Source organism: Netta rufina (genome assembly GCF_964035555.1).
Source record: "Netta rufina genome assembly, chromosome: 1".
Lineage (NCBI taxonomy): Eukaryota > Metazoa > Chordata > Aves > Anseriformes > Anatidae > Netta > Netta rufina.
The window spans coordinates 82,780,160-82,797,269 of record NC_140123.1 but is presented as its reverse complement, the minus strand read 5'-3'; the positions used below and the strand labels follow the sequence as shown (position 1 = coordinate 82,797,269).

The window sequence follows — 17,110 nt, the reverse complement described above, 5'->3', positions numbered from 1 at the left end:
AAATAGAGGCAATGTGAGGAGACCTCACACGTCATCACCTTTTTTCTAGCTATCTTAGGTGACCTGATTTTATGAATGTGCTTATTAGTTACCTTCTGCTTTGTTTTCCAGCTGGCACCTAAATAGCTGATTCCAAAGTGAACTGTAAATTGCGCAGTCTGCTCTTTGGTTGGTTGGATGTAAGAAGCATCCAACTTCAGGTGAGGTGGCTCCTTGAGGAGGCTCCTTGTGCTAACACAAAGCTCTGCATGCTGCTGTATGCAAGACCTAAACCCAAGGCAGAAAATGCCTGAGTCAACAGCAAGATAGCCCAGACCTGGACACTACTGATGAACATGCATGTCAGCAGCAAGGAATTCTGGCTTTCTTGGCAGTACACAGGCCTCCTCTCAACTTATAAAAGCAGAGTCCAAAATCTGGCCATGCCCTCTCTTTCTTCCTTTTAGTGCATTGTTGTCAAGCACCTCCCTGCAATGCCCCTGGCCCAGGACCCATCCCTCTGTAGGAGATGGGTGCCTGCCCTAGCAAGGATGAGATTGTTTTGTACTGGTAGCTGTGCTATTGGGAATATCCAGTTCAAAAGTCTTTGGTATTAAACATGAAAGCCCTGAGCCTAGCAAGAGTGACATAAGGCATTTTAGAAGAAACCACTATGCAGTACAGAGTTAGAACCCCCCAAAAATACAAAATGACAGGATCTGTCCCACTGGAAAATAGCCATGAGAGAGAAATTCTTTCAAATGCATCTCTGACCCAAGAGATAAAAATAGAAAACTCCAAGCAGACTGTTGTGAAAACATTCTTGCCTAAGCCAGTAATTTAGAAAGTTTAGATAAGTGTTTGAGTCGCTGTTCTGACTTCTTTGAGGACAATGACCGTATTGGTACTACCTTTAATGAGGCCAGGATTTCACCCCTGAACTTTGTGCTGTTGATCGAATGCAGCCAACATCAAGTTGTCTCAGTACTTTTATGAGAACAGGAATCAGGACAGCACTCAATTTGCTAAGGAACTTTCCCATTAGTAGGCAAACCCTGTGGCTTTGCTCAAGAGCCATTCCTACTTGTCTAAGGAAAGTTCTTATGAAAATACTGTTATCTAAATAGTTTGTGTGAAAAATATCAACTGGCAAATAAATGGTAGTATCAACTCAAAAAATAAACTATGTTCCATAGAACTAAGAGCTGGCTCAAAGGAAGAAAAGTGCATTTGCTCTTAAGAAAAAAAATAATAATGATTTTCTTCAGGGGAAAATTAAAAGTAGAAAATCCTAGCCCCTAATATATATATATATGTATATATTTCTTTTTTTATTGTGGCACTGATGACTTAAGTTTGGGAACTCAGCTTCCTTCACTCTGAAAGGTAGTTTGAGGATTTATTTTCTTTTATGAAGTATGTTTCCATAATGTATCCCTTCTTTATAAAGACATAGGAAACTAACCCCATTTGCAAAAACTTAGTTTCAGTTGAACCTTCATCCACCTTGACTATTAGAAAATATTTGATCAATCCTTGTAAAAAATTTATCATACTAATATTTATATACTGATAAAATAAAAATTAAACAAATTAATAGAAGAATCTATATTTTTTTTTGTATATATATATATAAGTATATACACAGACATATAGATTTGCAGTAATTAAATCAATGTAAAGAAACTCTCTCTCAATTTAAAATGATTCCACAATCCAAAAATGAATTAATGCACAGGGTATAAATAAATACCAGTTAAATATGTATCTTTCTGCTAGGGAAGAAAGGGCTATCTTAGTTTTCTTCCCCCTTATTAATAATTTTCTGTTAAATATTTTCTGCTACTAAATTTTATTTTATTTTTATTTAATATTGTTAGAAATCAGATAAAAAACTCAACTGGCCTGTGCATATGCTGTATTTAATAGTCCTCTACTTCTAAATTTGTCTTTTGACCCAGACAAGTCAAATGCTGCTGGCACTCTGTTTTTCAATCGCAGATTCTTCTTTCCTTAAAACTACAGGTAATCTTGCCCTGTTTGGAGCATGAGGACAAACGTACACTACTTATATTCTTCTGTAAATCACAGACACTAACACATAGTAAAATTAAAACTGGTGTAGTATTTCAGGCTTAAAAATAAATGGAGGTGAAACCATCTTCAGCACAACGTAAAATTCAGCCCATGAAAAAAAATGCCCCCCAAAAAACTGCCCACACTTTAAACAGGAATAAGTGATGTAATAAATCTGGGTATCATGGTGCTGGGAAATCCCTCTGCAAGCCTCTGTTTTTTCACCATACATTGATTTTTGTCATAAGCTGTTCTAAAATTAGAAAAGGACAGGATATGACAAGTATCCTTTCTATTTAGTCCTAGCAGATGGAAACCATGAGGTGCTTTCTCAGCTTGAAGCTGTTCCAAAACCTAAGGCAGTAATCTGACATATTAAACCTAATTTATATAAAGTCTTGTGCCTTTACATCATGCAACATCATTTATGGCGTGCTGGGCAGTGACAGTTTAAGTTATGAAAATGCTGTATCACACAGCAGATCAGAGCTGGTTTTATAGCAGGTCTCATGAATTTCTTCATCCAAAAAGAACAAATTTTGTATGGGAACATTCTGCATAGCACCCCTGCAGAGCAATAGATTAAAACTGGATTTTAGCATTTACCTCTTGCTCATATATAAATCAGGAATTAGAATTGATAATGGCAATTATCCATCAATGGCAATGCAACTGCAGATGAACAGGAGGAGTTTTATAGATAAAAGGAGTGTCCATATAGTTCATCCATATGGATGCGTTTGAAGTAACACCTCTCCAGATTGCAGAACATTATTCTGAAACTCTAGTGGTGGGCATGAGCTCAGATGCAGCAGTTCACATTGCAGACCCCTGTTGACAAGACCTGGATAGGATGTCTACCACAGCCGGCAGGATTCTGCCCCTCGGTTCATATTCGTATTTACTGGGCAGCTGAAAGCTTTACGGAACTCTTCAAAGTTGCTCATGGCACCAATAACTCTGCAAAGAGAAAAGAAAAATTCTCAGCAGGCAGGTTATCTTCTATTAAACATCGTGGACCTGTGAGTGTTTCAACATATTCACTTCAGGTTGAATTTTCAGGCTTCCCTTTTCATTTCTCCAGAAATAAAAAGAAAAGGTTCAGGAGAAGCACTCCCATTTAAAGCTAATGTAAAGACAATCTTGTTTCATTCAGTGCTTTGAGAAATATCTTACTTTGCTAGAAACTCTACCAAAAACAATTGCTTTTTTGGCAGGTCCCATGTCATTTAGAATGATTTTCCAATCTGAGCCTTGGCAGGAAAGGTGGGGGGAGATCAGCAGTAGACTTGTGTGGTGGAACCCTTCTTCCAGCAGCTGCCAAACTGCTGCAGCCCAGCACACAGCAGTGTGTAAGCACACATGGGGGTTGTGCTGGAAGTGGTTCAATTTGGCTCATGCCAGCCAGCTTGTAACAACACTCCCTAACCCCCCTCCCCCCCCCCCCCCCCACACACACACACACACAAGCCATCTCCCCAAGACTTTGCAGCCTGAAGCTAGGGTGGTAGACAGAGCCTCTCTTATCAGCTAGCTCAACCCTGGGCCTCCTAGGCCTTCTGATATTTTGGAAATCCATTTTCTGGAGCTTCTGATCTGACCAGCAACCAGGCTCTCTTGTTTCCACCCCATATGGCATGACAGTGAAAGAGCACTTCTCCTCACACAAGCTAGACAATGTGCCTGAATCCTAGACCAGCACCTTCAGGCATACAGGAAGAGCTCTTTGTGTTTCTTCTTCCATATCTGTATTATTTCATGCTGTCAGAAATGATTATTTTACCATTGCTAGATTGGAATTGTGTTGTTTGCAGATTTTTCCTGTGCTTTTAAGCTCATTGGAGTTTACTAACCTGAAATTTGAAATGGTATTAAGGTAAACAGCAGCCTGAGTTAGAAGCAGAAAAGTATCTACTGAGATATTAATTGTGTGCCTTTCTGCTCTCCTTCTTATGCAGTGGGAAGACATTTTTCTCCATTGTAGGCAATCAGCTTCTCAGCATAGCTCAGCGTGGTAGAAAACATTCTTATTACATTGATTAGACTTTCTGTGGGTAAGAGAATTTGCAGTCAGCTGGTGCAAAAATATCTAAAGGTCAGTTTTGTAAGGAGAATTACGAAATGTTGTTGGGTTTCAAATAAGATATACAGCTTTACTGTAAAAACATTAAAAATACCCACTCAGGTGCTGGAACAGAAATAGCTGGTCATGCTGGATTGCTACTGACGTTGGCAGTCATTCTGCCTGCCTCATTGGGGAGTTCACTTTGAAACTGTCATTCAAAATATGTGAACTCCCATGCTAATATGGAAGATCTGCCATTTAAAAAATAAATATAACCAGAATCTAGTCAGCAAAAGATCTTTATGCATCCATTAACGTGACTTTTCTATGCACGGTTTGACATTGCCATGTTAACTGTGGAATCAGAATCAGCTTTCTGGGTTTCAAACCACTGACCTACAGCAGAGACACCTTCCCCTGAATGGGTCACCCTGGGCTCTGACTGTCAATAGAAAGGCGTACTTGCAGAGTTGAAGTAATCTAGCTTCTAGCTTATTTATTTACAGAATGATAAGATATGCATTCAAAATGCCTATTCTTTTTCAACTGAGAAGAGAACTGGGGGTGACTAGCTCAGATGCACACACCTATGCGCAAGATGTGTGGTTTTCATTTTTATTGTTTTTATTTTATTCTATTATTACTATTACTTTTTGTAATTACTTAGGAAAGGCTGTTTGGGATATCTGGATAGCAAGTACTGTCATTTTGGAAAGTAGCTATATTGCTGCTATAATCATAATGGGTTTTGGACATAAATGAAGCAAAGCTGGGGGAAACAGATCATATTGTTCCAGTTGATACAACATGGAAGAAGAGACAAACCAAAATTTCTCTTAAGTTCTGAAACAGAAGATTGTTCTGGCTATCTCACATAAAAACTAAGAAAAAGATTTGTCTATATTTTCTATACTCAAAATTAATCTAATATTCTCTGTAATTATCTTCCATGACCTGACTCCTTCAGCTAAATAAGAGTTTTTCCTTGTGAATGCATTATTCTTATGTTTCTCTGCACATTTTGTGTTTTGCACCATCTAATAGAAATGTAGCAATGTGATGTTTTCATATATAGAGAAAGGTAAATAAATCTGAGGATTTTAAAGCCAAGAAATGGTTGTTTTTATCAAAATCTTACATGTAGGAGTTATAAAAAATATCACTCTGTAGGCTGAGGCTCAGCTGGATACTACAGTCTTCATTGTCATGAAGTATTTTTCAATTGTTAAAAGGCATGTAAATTTGTATATCATAGTTGTTTTATTCAAGCTGGTGTGGCAAGTATTGCTAAGGTATGCTACTGCAAGTTTAAGTGCAGAGTGCAGAAATCTGCCAAGACCAGGCATACTCATCTGCATTGTTAGCTTACATTAAATTTGTGCTATAATCTTTCCAGCTCCATTATTTCTTAACTCATTCTGGTTATAAGTACCTGAAGGTGTGCTATGCATACTGTGTTTATATGTCCAGTTTTGGTATGGCTATGTCCAGGGAATATGTCAGAGTACCCGTACCCTTTGGTCCATGAAACAACCTCACAGCTCCCCTGTGAAGGCAGTGTTGCTATTTTTCCTTTATCAAGAGAGATAGATATGAGGCAAAGGGAGCTCATAAATCCTAAATTTACCCAAGGAAAATCCCAGATTCCTCTTTAGTCAATAGAAAGTGGTAGGAAACTCCATAAGATAACCTGACTGAGGGCGAATACACAATTCTTGGTGAAGTAAATGCAAATGACATGAATCCCAGAAGAAACAAATTGCCCTTGGTCATGCAGACTCTGTGGAGATACAGAGAAATAAACACTGGCTTCCTAATTCTTACATAGTCTTTAAACATTCTTCATTTTCCAGTCTCTCTTTCTTGATGTTCAGTGGTTATGAGAGCCTGGCACAGGCCTCTTTGGCAAAGAGGTTGACATGCTGTTATGGTTGGACTACCACAGCTCCTTTAAGAATTGTGTCTTGGAGGTCAACTGAAGAGTTCAGTCTTGAACGGAACCTGTGTGGCATGTTTTGCTTTGCTTTTCTACCTGTTCACTATTAGTATAATTCAAGGCACTCTCTTTAAAGCTTAAATGAATTCAGGGATTTTGAATCAAGGACCCTCCTAATACTCATTGTTTTCTAAACTAGATTGTCATAGGAAAAAAATAAATAAAGATAGATGAAACATTTCATATACTCAGGTCTTGATTATAGAACATCACAAGAATCACAGCATGTTCTTGTTCAACTACTTTTGAGGGTAGATGCAAGTCCCTCATTTTTACAGAAGAGCATTTGTAACAGCAGAATATAAGCTAGTAAAAACACTTGACTTTGAATATAGGCCAAAACCATAGGCCAATTTTGTGTTTCTTAATTTCTCTTAACATGCTAAATTTCTGCTCTTGTCTGCTGCAGTGATGATTCTGCATGTATACTAAGTAAATATATTATTTATACTACCTGAACATAGGAGGGCTGTGAGCTCCAGCATATATTTGTTCTCTTGCGGATTCTGATCTAAAGGAGTTGCATCTTACCTAATAAAAGATAAAAAAAAATAGGCACATCATTTGGAATGACTTTGCAAGTTAAAGCAGAATGTAACATCACAGTTCTTAAAATGCTTGTTACTTATAGAATGTATAAAATGGAAAGACACCACTAATTCCTATTTGATTTCACCTTTGCTAGCTTGCAGCGTTCTCCTGATATATTATTCTGTTTTTTGAAATCCTGTAATGGATCCAGTCCCCACCTGCTGTTTTTCTCCACCCACTCATTCCCTTCATCTAATCATAGTCACTTTACCAGTTTTTTTTTTTTTTTTTTTTTTTTTTTTTTTTTTTAATATACTCTATAATTGTAGTTTGCTTTTCAGCTTATCAGCTTATTCTGGAGCATCTCACACCTTAATAATTACCAAGGATATTTCTTGGTCTCAAAGCTATGTAATGTTTAAAAGGTACATATAATGATGTTTCCCATCTCTAGAATTGCAGCTGCATTACCTTACATTTGTTCCACATTGGAAAGGCAGTTTCTTTTGAAATGAAACATTTTTCAAGTTTCCGTTAGTGTTCCCCAATTCACTATTCCTAATACAATGCTTGGCCCAATTGTAACTGACCACAAAACAGAGTAGAGAGAATATTTGCATAACTGAGTAATCCATCTTATGCTGTATCCATTGCATGAAAAAACTCAATCTGTCAGTCCTTACCTTACCTAAGCCCCTGCATCGAATATTTTCTATCAAAATCCTTTAAGCCAGACCACATATAGGATATATGTGCTTCAGTATAAACTACCAAAATTCAATCTTTTCATCAGTTAATATTGTCAAACTTAAGTGGTCATAGGTCTGTACACTACTACCTGTGGCAGAGAAGTGCCAGGGTAGGTTTAAAACCAACATTGGTTGCACTGGGTCCTGTTTCTTCAATTTTCAATAATTCATGCCTTCAGGTGGCTGATGCAATTTACAGCTCAACTTTTACTCCTCGTATAGGGAGTTTGCCCAGTTCTTTTATACAAATAAATCATTTCTGATATTCTCCCTTGTTTTTACAAAAACTCGCATCTTCTATCAAAGTTTTACTACAATGTGTCCAATGTACAGCAAACAAAGGTAAGAAAAAAATAAGCAAAGATTTTGTTCACCACTGCTTAGTTTCACTGAACAATGTGCTCAGTAACAAATGGTGGTGGTATATCTGCAACAAGAGTTTGTGGTGGATAAACTGCTGGTGGAAAATAGTCATAAAATTCTGCACACTTTAAGCACCAGAAAACTGGGATGCTAACATAGAAAGAGGTTATAGAATTAAAAAAAAAAAAAAAAAAAAGAGAAAGAAAGAGAAAAGAAATAATAGTCTTGTGAAAATAAGTCTCTGTTTATATCATTAAAAGTATGGATTTGGTTGCTATAGATTATTGAAACAAAGCAGCCTCATCTCTGCACTGTACCTTGTGCAGGTCAATAGATGGAGACTCAAAACATATTTGTATTACTCACGTGGGCATAACTCAGAAAGAAAAGCTGGTTGTGTGTGAAGTCAAGGCCTGGCAATAAAGGTTCTTCGTCTCCTCCTCTCTTTTCTCTAATCCATCTCCGGTATGCCTAATAAGAAACAGATACAAAGTGTCTTTCAGTGACATGGAACCTAAACACGACTATCTTTCTCTTTCTCACTCTCTTTTTTTAGTAATACCACATTCCAGATATTTTTCATATACTTACTCTGAAAGCCTCTCGCAAACCTCCATTATCTGCAATGTTTTCTGCCAAAGTCCGCTTGCCATTCACCTGGCAGAATGAAAGAACTTCAGTCATTTGACCTGTTTCTGAGCTTCCTTCTTGATCAATTTCAAGGGACAGGGAAAAAAATAAAGGAAGGCAAGGACAACTTCATCCAATTTCAGCCATCGTATCTCTGGTTAAGAAAACTGGTTTTCAATGTGAAAACTGTCAGTAAACAATCCTCTGTTATGAGTTATCCTGGCTCTTTGCCTAGATCTCTGTAGCACAAAATGTAGTAGATAAAATGCACTCAAAAATCCTGTCCCTGATCTTTGATCTGAGAATCAATAATTTTCCCCTGAAGATTGTTTTTCTCTGGTTACATGTGAGATCCAGTAGCCCCCTTCATAAACTTTTATCCGATAGGTTATATTTGTTTCTCTACATAACTCTTTATGTACTCCTGGGATGCTAAAGTGACTTTCAAGTCAAAACATAAAAGAGCATAATTAAAACTAGCCGTCAGAGACAGAATTGAAATTTATAGTATATCCAGTGCTCTAAAAATATCTGTGAAGGAGATTCATGTTGCTTTTCCCCAATATTGATTACAAGAGTAAGAGTGATGGAAACAAGAATATGCTGTGAGAAGCAGTGCTATCAGAACTTTCTGAAAAAGCCAGTCTTCTGGTATTACAAAGTGCAATATCATCATGGAAAAATCCTCATTTCTGCAAGTGCAGCATTATCTCCGATCACCCAGCTAATACGGTCTTAGTGCTACCAGACAGTATTTGTAATTAAGCAGTTTTACTCTCTATTGTGCCTAAAATGAACAATGTAAATAGCACAGTTTTGAGCTGAGCTCTGAAGATCAATGCTGACTCACAATTCTTCCAATGCCATGCTCTCCCGTGCCATGGGGGATGAGCATAGAAGGGGCTGGGTTCAGGACCCACTTTATTTTCAGGTTGGTATAAAAGGAAAAAATGGGGTAGAAAAGGTAAAAGGGCTCAGAAGATACACAGGCACATGCACTCAGTCCCACCACTCAGTGTAGATTAGCACCCAGGTCAGACCCAAGGCATCTTGCTTGACACTTGGCAAGGGCGTAACAAGGAGAAACGGGAGCAGTAGAGGAAAGAGCAGACCCTTTCCTACCTGTCCTTCCTCCCCTCAGAAGGCCAGAGATGGAGATAGGAGGGAGGTTGTCAGGAGAAAAGTTGCTGGGACACCAGGGAACATCCATATGTATTAACTTTTTTTTTTTTCCAGCCTACATCCTCACACATTTTACTTGTGGTTACCTTGTGAAGTAGACTGATTTAGAGAATGAAATGAGAGTAAGCTTGCAGTGGTGTGTGAGCCACAGGTCATTTTAATAAGTGGAAGAAGTCCTTCTGCTGATCTCAGGAAGCTCTGGGTCAGGTATCTGAGACTAGTGGGTGCAGACAGGTCATGACAGGGCTCAGAGACCACGATAAGCCCTTTATTTGATCAGTTGAATTTATGCAATTACTGCACTCTGAAGCTATTTCTATATCCACTTTTTCTTTCATTACCTTGCTTTTCTGTAGATATTTTTATTGTAAACTAAATGAGAAAGAGGAAGAGTAAATAGGTTTCTTGATCCGTGTAAAATATTCGTACAGGAGTAAAAAAAAAAAAAAAAAAAAAAAAAAACCTGCAGAATGTATGAATATTGATGTAAATGACAGCAGAAGGAAAAGCTCTTTGCATGCATAGCTCTTCATACAGAAGCGATAAAATACATCAGAAAATACTACGATTATTCTTCTATCCTCTAAATAGTGCTTTAGGTTATGCCACAGAAATAGAAGGAAAAAGCCTCACATTACAAGGCTGCGGATAACAGGATCTCTTCATAAGCCCACCCACCAGCTTCAAAGGTGATAACTACACTGGAGGGGATAACTCAGATCTACCCCATTTCAAGAGACACCATAGAAAGTAAAGTGGATAGTGGAACCATTGGCAGGAACATTAGAATGACTCTGTGTTTCTTAGGGAAGGTTTTAATGACCTTCTGTACGTGACGTTTTTGTATTGACAGTTCTTGTCCTATAGATGTTCAGGAACAAGCCTGAGAATTGGTATATGCAAATTACTTTGTATGAATTATTTTATATCTGAGTTGTTGAACTTCAGATTGGACTACAATATGGTCTTGTTATCTCTGAGACAAATATAAACAGCCTGAAGAAAGTATTACAATTATTGCTAAGCATTCAATGCAACTTCTAGAAAGGCAAAGAATTTATTGTAATTCTGCTTCTAAAAGGTAAGTAGAGGTGGTGAAATTGACTAGGGGGTTGGGTACGTGTTTTATCCTGAACATTAAGATTAAAATCATGTCCTGGCCAGCATTAGTGGAATTTTAGCTATTGACTTCTGAAGACCTGGGATTTATCCTATTTATTCTCTGTTTGGGACACTTACATAAAGTGCACATTTTCAGAGAAGTCTATAGCTCTGATAGACAATAAAACAGAAAAAATTTCCTTGCACTTTCTTTCTCAGTTGTTTTCTATGAGCTACTGCTATCATAGTCCCTTCATTTGGGATACAAATTGGGTCTGTGTGCACATATGGAAAAAATAGCAAGAGTTGAATGTGAAATAAAGTAGGGTTTATGCATCTGTTTTTATAGCTGTAATAAATAACAAGTATAATTGCTAAAGGAATGTATAAAACATGCTATTATGTTCTTCTTTTTAAAAACATTGGCTGCTCAGATTTCATTACTGACCTCATCTTCAGAAGACGTTTAACATGCTCAGTAATTAGACCAGCCCTGCTGAGTGGCTTCATCCTCTTCCTCTGTTTCCAATATGATGTGATGGGGAGAAGCAGTTTAACCCTGTCACCAGGGTATGAGTTCTGGTATTTGACTGGACTAATCAAATCTGGCAGACAATTTTAATCACAATTATTCACTTCAGAAAATGATTTGTTGTGAGAAATGAAGGTGGTAGCCTAATATCCCAATATATTGGGATTTATGAAAAGATAAATAAAAACAAACAAACAAACAAAAAAAACCACTCCTAATATACCAGTGCTTTCAATCACTTCTGTTTTACATACATGTAAGCCAGCTCTCTTCCAGTAGTAATTGCTGTATTGATTAACCATACATTTTGTCTTCTCTTTAAATTTTTCTTCAGAGCCAGTTGTCCACCATGGGTCTAAATTTCCATTTTTGTCGTATTTCCGACCTTAAGAAAGAAAGAAAAAGAATGAAAAAATGAAAGAATGAAAGAATGAAAGAAAGGAAGGAAGGAAGAAAGGAAGAAAGGAAGAAAGGAAGAAAGGAAGAAAGGAAGAAAGGAAGAAAGGAAGAAAGGAAGAATGAGAGACCAGAAGAAAAGCAAAACAAAACAATAACAGAACAATAGCAAAATGAAACAAACAACCCATAATTTTCCAGTTTGGGAATCTAGCACTTCCACAGAAGTTAGAGGTAAATGTACTCATGGAAGTGTGTGAACAAAATGCTTAATATCAACAGACAAAATCTTTACCTCAGTCAACTCAGTAGTAAAAAGCTCACATTCAACTATGTAATGTAAGAGGGATATAAGCTTTCTTGTGAATATAATTGTATTTTTCATCCTCAGCCTATATCTCTTTGATTCTTTAAACCTGGTGACAACTAATTTATTACTTGACAAGAAAAAAAAATCTGTGTCATAGAAACTTCTGAAGTTTACTTTTTTTTCTTTTTTCTGTCTTGGAGCAAAACTTGAACATTAGAACTACATTCATATAAACAAGGAAAATATATATGTCCCATTTCCCAGGCTGGTAGTTTAAGCAATGGAGACCAGACCACAACTCCTTGGCCAGGTTCTTACCTTCCCATTATAGAACTGAAAACAGCTTCAGGGAATTTGACACCTTGAACAAGACAGCACACTTCAATTTTCTTCATGCAATTCAGCATTATTAAGAAAAAAACAATAAAAGAGCTAAAGTACACACACGTCATCTTTCTAATCTGTCAACTGTAAGGAAAATAAAAGTTATCAACATACAGACAAACACTCACCATTATTATCAAATCCATGAGTAAACTCATGGCCAACAATTACTCCTATAGCACCGTAGCTTAGTGACCTGTAACACAAAGAAGCAGTTTTCTCAGAAAGTGTCTACACAAAAAAATCAAAAGAACAGAAGACAGAAGATCAAACAGATTTGTACCTCAAGAGAGATCGTTATTAAAATTGGGAGGGGCTGGGGGGGGATGGGACAAAAAATCGTAAGGTACAATTTTGACTTAAGGTTGTTGAAAGTCTGAAGGTTAAATCCTTACTTGTTTAAAAACAGTCTTCAATATAAAATTTCAAAAAGCATTGCTGTGGCTCACTCATTTAACCAAATCATTTATTAGCATCATCTGAGCTCCAGAATGTCTCCTGCAGCTGATTGTATTATGTATATTTTAACCAAGAACAGAAAAAAGTTATAGATTGTATTATTCTCTTATAGTCATGAAAAAAGCATAGATCAAAGGCTGCAGTGGGCTTCTGTAATGCAAGGTCCAATCATTCTTCACTGGCATGCAACAAACAGACTTTCAAATGACTCTATAATGCAAAGCATTTAATAGATCTCCTTTCAGTTTTCAAAGTAAAGGTCAGACAATTTTCTTGCACCTGCACAGGGATAGGGCATGAACTGCAGTCACATAAATGCACCGGAGAACCAGAATAGACAGAAATATTTTGTATTCTTGGTTGACAATAAATGACATTTTCCTTGTTATACCCGAATAAACACGCATCTGGGAGAAATAGGGATGAAAGGTTCAGTATGAAATGTAATGGATATAGTGGTATAGTGCGTGTGTGTGGGGGAAGTTATCTGCTAAATTCATCTTTCATTTTTTAAGTAGTTCCTTGTGATTTTAATTATTTCCGTTATTGAGATGCCATATTTCAAAGTAGCTGAGAGTATTTTCAACTGATTGTATTGAAACAGGAGAAAGGCTGAGTGTTTTGAAGTAACATGTTATTACTGGACCTAATGATCCATAGCACACTAATTGCTCATCTCAGTCATGCCCAAAAATTATGATATGATTTAATTCCCCCTTCTCCCATGGCAATTCTTCACTTTGGATTTCTTTTTTTTTTTTTTTTTTTTTCCTGAAAAGTAATTTACATGTGATAAAATCTTCCCTATTGCTTTTTATTTTCCTTCTTTTTTTCCCCACTACTATTGCAAACCTTCATTAGAAGATGTTGGTTAAAATTATACATTTCTGCAATGAAAATATCACCCTTTTGTGTGACAAATTTCAAATCTTGTGTAACACATATTGATAATTATCCATACTTAATGTACTATATTAGACTTGTTTTCCACATCTGACGAAAAGTGGTTACACAAGATCTTTTAAAGAATAGCATGCAACCTATAAAGAGTTCAAGAAGAACCAATGAGACCTATTACTAAATGCATCTTATTAATGATAGGTAGCAGAGAAAACAGGCTGGTTCCCAGGCATACCCAGGTCTTTCCCCAGCTCCAAAATATGGGGGAAAGTTTGGGATTAAATTTGTCCTTTCCTTCTATGAACCCCATTCAGTATTTTGTCCTGCTCAACAACAGCTTTGCCAGAAATGCTCCCAGGTCTGCTCATGCTCTTCACTTTTGGGACACAGCTAGACACAGGTGGAGAGGATTAGATCAAGCCCAACAAGTACCATATTGGAGAGAAATGTTCTGGGACTGGGGAGGCTCTGAGGACAGCAAGGAAGCTACTGACTCAGCCTGATGTCTCTATTTCAATAAATCTGGCACTGAAGACTCATAACTATGAATAATGGCATTTGGATGGTATTTTATTTCATGTACTGAGATGTAAAGTGACAACTTAACTTCCCTTTATGCAAATAGATGCAGCTGTTTTATAGTGGTTATGCTGGAACTGGACACTAGATATGCACTAAATGTTAAATATTTGCTAAATCAGTTTTTCATCAAGTGCTGATGAGTTTTTGATGATTTTTCTGTTCCAGTGCCATGTACTGTTTCTTTTAAGCAAACAGAAAACAGATCCAGAATATTTCAAGGACAAAAGCAATCTGTTGTCTGATATAAAACAGCTACATTTGTTTACTAAATTTCATTTTGATACGTACTCAAGCAAAACCAATTTAAGCTAAGGTAACCTTTAAAGAAGAGAAATGAGCAAAGTACAAATCTTTGAAAGAACCATAATTTTATCACTATGGCAGAAGGTCAGGGCACGGAGAAACCTCTTCAGCAAGTAAAGCTGGAAAATGATCTGTAATAACCACAGCAGAAAATAAGTTCTCCTTAACCAGAAAGGACTTTTCTCTATCCCCAGTTACCACTCAGAAAGTCACGTGGCTAGGGAGAATTCTTTTTGAATGCAAATTCATTCGTTCCTAAATTGAATGCATCTCTCTACACATACTGCCAAATTTTTTGTTTACAGGGACACATCCAGACTGGAAGATGGCAAACCAAAAACGTTTTAAAAGTTTGATTTTATTTTTTCACAAATATTTATTAAGGACACGTTTCACTTGTAATTGACTTTCTCTAAGTACAAAATAACTTTCAGAAACTGGTGTCAGAGACTTTTTCTGGTCTGAATCTGTCTTAAAATAGAAAGATATTGGACTGCATAGAAGCAGTCATCTTTCAAAATTAAATATCTGTGACCCGCAATTACTCTTCCTTGTCTATAGTAGCACGTAAGCCTTCTCAGACAATCACTCTTGCACATAGAGGTATTCTCATGCACCTCAACAAACAGACCCACTGTTAATCTTAGATTTTAGCAGAAAACGAGAAGAAAAAAAAAAAAAAAAAGATAATAGATGGCTTCTCAGTCTTTCCTGTTGAAGGAGTGTTGGTCAGCTGATTTACAATTGCTTTTAATACCTGCCATATGCACACTGCTGCATCTGCATACTATAGCATTGAACCACTTCTACTAAAGTGCACTTAATTAGCAATTCATGTGAAAAATCAGTCATCAGTTTAAGACAACAGCAACACACATACTGCTCCCCAGGGTAAGAAAAGTTATCACACAAAGCAGCAGTTTTCAGATTTTTTTTATTATTATTATTATTTTTATTTTTTTTTACTATTGCAAAATCAGGACACAGCAAGGAAAAACAAGGCAACCCAAAGGTTGAGCTTTCCCTACACAGTGACAAGACAGTATTACTATGAAATACTTATTGGCTATCTTTAGCAGTATAGCCTGTTTTCTCTATGCCCTCTTCTTTGCCTGTATGTATTTTTCATGTAACTAACACCGTTACTTTCTATTCCTTGCTTTCACGTGTAAGAGGTTCCCCTGATGCAGTACCTACCTAGGATACTCTGTTCCCCAAAAGAAAGGCTTTTGCAGCTCTCCTGCTGGGAATCCTGTAATAGCAAAAGAATGACAATTGGCATCAATACATCAATATAGCTGAATTGCAAAGTAAGTCAAAAGGCCCAACAGTCACCTTTTTTGTTTAGTTTTAGAAGATTTTGCTAGGCAAGCTTTACCTCAGGTGGTACTTTCAGAATACGATGGAGAGGATCTTTGAGAAGTGGAGATCTCTCTCTTTCAGGAGCCCAATGAAAACAAGATGCTGCATTGCAAGAACATCTCCATGGCTATATGTGCATATATGTGTGTTTGTGCATTTGTTCCCATGAATAAACAGCTAGCATTTCTCATGATAAAGAAGAAAACTATTTGATTGCTTTCAGATGCGTTGACAGATCAACAGAGAATTTACAGTCAAAGACCAACAAGAATTATGAAATTGTTGGTTTAGTGAAGCTTCAGTACAGCAAAAGACATATGAAAGTGATATAACGTAAACCCAATTATAGTCTGTGAAATCAAAGGTAAAGGAACATACTTAGGCACTTCAGTAGAGGAGAGCTGTAGACAGTCCAGGCTGTAGAGCCAGTCTAGCTACAGGAATTACCTGGCTGCTTCTGGTAAACTAACAAGTAGCCAAAACACACTATCATTGTAGACACTGCAGTGAGTGGTGATCTACTACGTTACACAAAGGAGCCAAAATAGTTCCTTCATCAAAGTCACAGGTCTATTTCTAAATCATGGATGAAATTTCACTGCTATGATTCTGAAGACGATGGAGCAAACCATGTTAACAGTTTAACAACCCAAATAGTTGTCAAATAAAACAGACACTTATACCCAAAGTTTTCAAATGCTGGTGAAAACTGTAGTTCATCTGGGTCCAAATGCAGAATTTGATGCCTCACATGAAGAATTCTTATTTACAAAGCATGGGCTTACATCCACTTTGAATGTTACCCCAGAGGAAATGGTCCACTGATGATTCACTTGCTTTCCCAGGAATCTCTGCTTCACCTTACAAGGATCACTGCAAGAAATCACCCGGCTACTCAGATCAAAACAAACAAACAAAAAATGTATTCACTCGATTTTGATCACCTTCAGTTTTTCACTGACATAGATTTTCCAGTAATGTTTCAGGCAAAATTTCTGCTTTCCTTCCAAAGTCATTAAATACAATATCCTGAGGGTAATTCACACCAAATGATATAGCAAGTGTTATGTTCTCCTGACTGCTTTTTTTTCACCATTCTACCCTGGCTGCCTTGACTACCTATTTGCAATTAGCTTAACAAAAAGTATGGTTTTCAAACTTATTTTCTGAGTACTTTTTTCTCTTACTTGTGCAGATGCTGTTTTGTCCT

General features: G+C 37.0%; 1 protein-coding gene across 1 annotated transcript in view; it reads right to left on the bottom strand.

The window, feature by feature from the left end:
- Positions 1-2,912: 2,912 nt before the first annotated feature.
- PHEX (phosphate regulating endopeptidase X-linked) overlaps positions 2,913-17,110 on the bottom strand; it is a gene marked incomplete at both ends in the record, with an annotated part of 98,997 nt that continues 84,799 nt past the window's right edge. Inside the window, 7 exons of the mRNA XM_084306237.1 lie at positions 2,913-3,015; positions 6,571-6,647; positions 8,126-8,230; positions 8,351-8,416; positions 11,459-11,589; positions 12,423-12,490; positions 15,736-15,790. Of these exons, the coding sequence (XP_084162363.1) occupies positions 2,913-3,015; positions 6,571-6,647; positions 8,126-8,230; positions 8,351-8,416; positions 11,459-11,589; positions 12,423-12,490; positions 15,736-15,790 (605 nt within the window). The remainder of the gene's footprint in view (positions 3,016-6,570; positions 6,648-8,125; positions 8,231-8,350; positions 8,417-11,458; positions 11,590-12,422; positions 12,491-15,735; positions 15,791-17,110) is intronic.